This window comes from Adiantum capillus-veneris, chromosome 21 (genome assembly GCF_014529385.1).
Source record: "Adiantum capillus-veneris isolate H3 chromosome 21, ASM1452938v2, whole genome shotgun sequence".
NCBI lineage: Eukaryota > Viridiplantae > Streptophyta > Polypodiopsida > Polypodiales > Pteridaceae > Adiantum > Adiantum capillus-veneris.
The window spans coordinates 84,666,729-84,672,631 of NC_140951.1; the positions used below are offsets into that span (position 1 = coordinate 84,666,729).

The 5,903-nt window shown below is 44.9% G+C and overlaps 1 protein-coding gene across 1 annotated transcript; it reads right to left on the bottom strand.

The window, feature by feature from the left end:
* Window positions 1-724: 724 nt before the first annotated feature.
* Window positions 725-2,784, bottom strand: LOC147431271 (large ribosomal subunit protein uL3-like). The gene is made up of 4 exons (XM_086493882.1): window positions 2,627-2,784; window positions 2,000-2,110; window positions 1,612-1,916; window positions 725-1,518 (listed from the first exon to the last, which is right to left on the bottom strand). Exons 1-4 carry the CDS (start codon window positions 2,709-2,711, stop codon window positions 853-855), a joined length of 1,167 nt encoding a protein of 388 aa, XP_086350008.1. The 5' UTR covers window positions 2,712-2,784; the 3' UTR covers window positions 725-852.
* Window positions 2,785-5,903: the final 3,119 nt, after the last annotated feature.

Below are 5,903 nucleotides of genomic sequence, written 5' to 3' on the forward strand. Positions count from 1 at the left end.
AACTCACCATATGCATGTAGCTTTTTAAAGACTTCTAGCAGTCGCCTTTCATTGCTTGCTGAATTGGCACCTCCAAGCTTCACTAAAATTTTGCTTCATGTTTACTATCAAATGACTGAGTCAATGCACTTGCAATTCAATTTATTACTCCACAAAAAGACAAACGACATTCACAGAGTAAACCACATGCTGTCTGGAAATGCCCGTAAATCAGACAGCCAACATATAAATTTGTCCTACCCCCCAAAACTCAGTCGAGCAACATCTACTTTCATATACCTGATGATACAACTTTCTTCCTGGGTACAAGGCCATGAATAGTAGTATTTTTGAATCGTCTATTTACCATCAACATTCTGAAGCCTTCAAGACAGCAGCCTTCCAAAATTAGACCATCACCATTCTGAAGCCTTTAAGACAGCAGCCTTCCAACAAAGACTCGGAGACAGCTCGACAAGTTGTAGTCACTAGTAAGAGCTACTTCTCACATCTATCAATAATGAGTTGTGCTAACTTGAGAACAGGCATGCATTAACATTAATTATCAAGGGACTTGTATGTCAGGAGTCCACTATCTGAATAGAGCAAGTGACCGAAGGTGTCAAAAAGGAGAACACATAAGATCACAATGCTCTGATTAATCTACAAATCTCAAACAGATCTGGGGACTCAAATTAACGCAACAATTTGTACGAAATAACACCTAAAAATGTGATCACTACACTTCGACAATAAAACATTTAAGTGAGAATTAGAATGAGAAATTCAGACAAAATAGCAGTTCCAAAGCCGCTTTGAAGTCTCATTAATACTCTTCCAAAACAACTAGCTTCTCCCCTCCCTAAAAAGTACTCACTTCACCCTGCCAAAAGTTTTTGCCTTCTCCTGGGAAGTCTGGAAGCGACCATGCCCAAATTTAGATGACGTGTCAATAAACTTCAACTTGATCTCCTCCAAGGCACTGCGAGAAGTCTGCTTGTAAAGGGACTTCCGAAGAGTGATGACTCTCTTCTTGGGGCCCATGCAGCAACCTTTGATCATGACAAAATCTTCCTTCACGATACCATAGTGAGCAAAGCCACCCATGGGAGTTATGTCCTTGTCAGTAGTGTCAAACTCAGTAGAGGCTTTGTGAGACTCATCCCCAGCCTTCCCAATCTTATAGACCTTCTTGTTCATTTCAGTCCTATGGTGATAACCTCTTTGCCCAGCTCTTGCAACTGTGAAGGACACGCGAGCAGGGTGCCAAGCTCCAATACAAGCAACCTTACGGAGACCACGATGAGTCTTGCGGGGTAGCCTTGTCACGCCCCACCTGGTTACAACACCCTCATACCCATGACCCCTGGTAACACCAATGGTGTCAATCATTTCATCCTTTGCAAAGACATTGTCAATTGGTACAGCCTTCTCAAAGAACTTGTAGCCAAAGTCAACCTTCTCAGCTACGGTACCACCATTCACCTGGATCTCCATAAGATGAGCCTTCTTCTGCTTGATTCCTTTCAGCTTCCTAACCTGCAATATGCACATTACATGAGGGGTAACGAAGGAATTGAGCATTTTCACATATGTACCATAAGGTTTAGGGAGCAGGCAAGCAATACTCACTTGAGTGTGTGCAAGCACACGGATGACACTCCCGTATTTCTTCATCTTCTCGAGTTCAGATTCTATGTCCTTCTTACCCTCCTCCTGTTCAAACTTCTTGGAGTACTTGGTGAATGCCTTCTTCTTGGACTTGTACCAGTTCTTGTAGAAACGCCTCCTCAACTCATCACTTAAATGCTGGGCAAACACGGTAGTCAAAGTTCGCAGCCCACGAGGAGTCTTCACATATGCAACAAGACCGACAACAATCATAGGTGGAGTCTCAATGACTGTGACGGCCTCACATGTCTCCTTCTTGTGGAGTTCTGGTATCACAGATAAGAATTATAATCAGACAAACAGAAAGCACTTTACCTTGGTGACCACAAACAAATAAAACAAAACTCACTTGATCCAGGCTTCTCCACCTCCCTCACAATGTGGGTCATGCCAGCTTTGTAGCCAAGGAAAGCAGTGAGGTGGGGCTTCTTTGCAGGATCATCCTTGGGGAAGGATTTCACTGCAAAATCAACAAATACCCAATTCTAGATGAGTATTCATGGCATTTGGTACCATTCAAAAGATCACTAATAGATTTGAAAACCACAACTTCGACATCAACACCCTCAGCCTGTAAGTTCTACACACAGGGTTTTGAGAGGTTAATGTAGACACCCAAATTTCATAGCAAACAGTGCAAATCGGCCCTTCAAGTACTAAAGTTCCACACTTGCAACTGCAAAATCGCTCCAAACTAGCTAATATGCAATCTAAGCCTGTCTTAGATGTCCGCTTTAGCCTAGATAAGATGTGCGCTGAATCCCCACATCAGGAAATCCCCACCCCCCCAAGTGGAACTAAGCAGAGATTGTGCGTGGGAAATGAGCTCCAATCCACAGCAATCAACCAGTAGAACTACCAGAACAAAAGAAGAATGGCACAGATGGCGTGACGTAAAACTCTTAGCAGAGATGGCATTGGCCGCCCAGACACGGTAACTCAAATGAAATAGCCGAGAGAGCCGACAAGAGCATACCCTTTCCTCTGTGGCGGCGAGCGCGCTTGCGAGGTAGGAAACCCAGGGATCCGTGGCGAGGGTGCTCGAACTTGCGGTGACTCATCGCTACGCCTGCTGCCTCCCCTCCTTCGCTTCGCTCTCAAGAGAAAGAACACTGAGGCGCCACTAACATTTCAACATAGGGTTTCCGATTATGTAAACCCTGGTAGGGTTACCTTAACCGAAGTGAGCGCAGAGCATTCACATTTGGAAGGGGTGGGTGGACCTTTAATAATTCACTAAGGTAGGCTTTAGGGTGCATGCAGACTCTGCATGGCACGAACCAGGGAAATGGTTTGTGAACCTGCATGTCATTCACCCTCGTTGGCTCTTGAATATCTTGTAAAGCTGCAACTTCGCCTGCATCCAATAGGAAACGAGCTCGTGGTTAGCTGAGACGCTTCAGATCCGAAGTGTCTAGAGATCGACGTTCGAGCGTGACCTGCAATGCAAAGTGCATGGACCTTCTCTTCTTCAGGGGGTGTGAGGCTAACCATTGTTGAGACGGGTCCGGACACTAGATCTCCTTTTTTTGAGAAAATGGTTTTATGACACATCGAGAGGGCATCCTTGCACGAGCACTCGTTCCTGGCAGTCGGAACGTTGAGTTCCAAAGTGGTTAGGGAAACTTAGGGTATTTGAGCAAGGTGTTTGGGTGGACCCTCTCACTTCAATCACCTGATAGGTATAGAGCACATGCATGCAGACAAGCAATAACCCTTATGAGTTACCCCCTTCACTAATGGTACCCAAAAATAGGTGCAGTATGAGTGTGTGCGAAGTGTTAAGCATAAAGTCAGCTCTTTCCAAAAATAGGTGCGGTGTGAGTGTGTGCGAAGTGTCAAGTATAAAGTATATTCTTACCAAAAACATCCTGGCGGGAATGGGGGGCACCCAAATTGGACTACATAAAAGTATTGAACTAGTTTATGTAGCTTCCCATAAAGCCGCATGTAGATGCCATGAGGCACACATAGCAATATGTGAGTGCTACCTTGGATTATGCACACTTATGAGGCTCGCACAAAGGTGTAGCTCTATGGTTACATAGATGCAGATTGGGTTGGCAATCCATGTCATCAACGATCTACGAAAACGGATTGATGTTTTCACTTACAAGTGATGCTATCACATGGAACCACAAGAAGCAACCCACGGATGCATTTTCAAGTACAAAGACTCAGTACAAAGGTGTTGCTATGGCGGCATGTAAGGTAGCATGGTTGGAGATGCGACTTGGAGAGTCGGGCATATAGGTTCAGTAGCTAGTTGTCATCTACTGTGACAACCTTAGTAGCATATAGTAGGTGTGAAACCCAATGCTCCACATGAGGACCAAGCACATTAAGCTACCACTTCATCAAAGACAAGGGCTTGGTTGGCAACATCGACCTTAGGTACATAGGGATGCCTGATCAGGTTGCAGACATCTTCAAGAAAGCCCTAGGCGCAGATAATCTCAGGTAGTTTTGAGTTATGCTTGGAGTACGAGAGATAGAGTTGAGCTTGAGGGGGACTGTTGAAATATCAAGCTCAAAACATGGTAAGCATGGCACATATATTTATCACTGGCACAAGGTAGCAAACATGGGATCATTGCTAGTGGTACTACACTTGGACTCCACTGACATGGTCTATCTATTGACTTATCTTGCTAGCTCATTCGATAGCGATCTCACATTGACCGTTGCATATAGATCTTATTATGTTATATTTCCCACTTATGTTTTGTAGCCCTTATTATCATTTCAATTAGTGGAGAAGAAGAAGAAGAAGCTTTTAGCCTCCATCTCCATTATGTGTTCTCTTGTGCTTACAAGAGCTCAAGCTCTCTCCTTCGCTATCTCTTTATACATATGATGTTGGAATTAGGGTTGCAGAGAAACACACACAGCTTGGAGAAGACGAAGGAAGCTCAAGGCACACAATAGAGAGTGTGTTACTTAGTGTGCAATGGAAAGATAGATAGCCCTAGAGTGATGGGCGTATATACAATGCACGGGGGAAAAAACCTCCTAAAGAGGGAAAAAATGCCCCGGCGGTCCTAGTGTGTTCACACACATCACTACCACATGTATATGGTAACAAATCCCCCCTGGAGTGATGCGGTGAACGAGAGCTGGCACATGAGTAAAGGGAAGTGCCATGCCCTGAGGACAGGATCAGTCCACAAAGGGGAGTAAGCCCAAAGCTTTGCGGAAAGCTTCAAGCTTCTCACGAGACAATGCCTTTGTGAAAAGATCTGCAAGGTTGTCCTGTGTTGGCACATAAGCCAAGCTGATCTCTCCTGCTGAGAGCCTCTCCCTGACATAGTGGTAATGCACCTCAATGTGCTTTGTGCGAGCATGAAAAACTGGGTTCCTCGCAACTGCCAATGCGCTCTGACTGTCAGTGTAGATAGTGTTGGCAGTGTCCTGTCCAACACCCAAGTCAGCCATAAGGCGTCTGAGCCATACACACTCAACCGTAGCTGTGAAGACTGCCCTGTACTCAGCCTCACAACTCGAAGTGGCCACAGTAGGTTGCTTCTTGCTCAACCATGATATACATGAACTGCCAAGCATGAAACAAAAACCACTTGTGGACACTCGCGTGTCAAAACAACCAGCCCAATCTGAGTCCGAAAAAGCATGTAAGTCTGGCGGCAATGATCCCCCCTTGGGATAAAACAAGCCAAGATGTAAAGTGCCACTAAGGTAGCGGAAAATCCTCTTGACAGCCTGCCAATGCTTAGACCCTGGGCTATGCATAAATCTGCTGACCTGCGAGACTGCAAACTGAATATCTGGCCTCGTGTTGCATACATAAATGAGGCAGCCAACAGCAGTTTGGTAAAGAGTGACATCAGCAGGATCGCCAGCATCATGTAGACTCAACTTCAAACCTGTTTCCATGGGAGTGGCAATAGGTTTGCAATCCTCAAGTCCAAACTTACATAGCAATGTCTCTATGTAACTTTTCTGACACAAGGCAATACCACCATCACACTGCTTAAACTGTATACCCAAGTAATGATGCAACAGCCCCAAATCTTTCATCTTGAAAGTAGCATTCAAATCAGCCTTAAATTCAGCAATATGTCTCTCATTTGGTCCAGTGATCAGCAAATCATCAACATAAAGAACCACAATGAGAAATACATCATCCTCACGCTTTACATACAATGTGCTTTCTGTTGGACTGTTACGAAAGCCTCGTTTAACCAAATGAGTGTCAGCTTTCTCATACCAAGCACGAGGAGATTGCTTCAACCCAT

Coding starts and splice junctions, on each gene's coding strand:
- LOC147431271 (XM_086493882.1), bottom strand. CDS start 2,711: ATGAGTCACCGCAAGTTCGAGCACCCTCGCCACGGATCCCTGGGTTTC. Junction 2,111..2,626: donor TCGCCGCCACAGAGGAAAGG/GTATGCTCTTGT, acceptor TTGATTTTGCAG/TGAAATCCTTCCCCAAGGAT. Junction 1,519..1,611: donor GTGTGCTTGCACACACTCAA/GTGAGTATTGCT, acceptor TGCATATTGCAG/GTTAGGAAGCTGAAAGGAAT.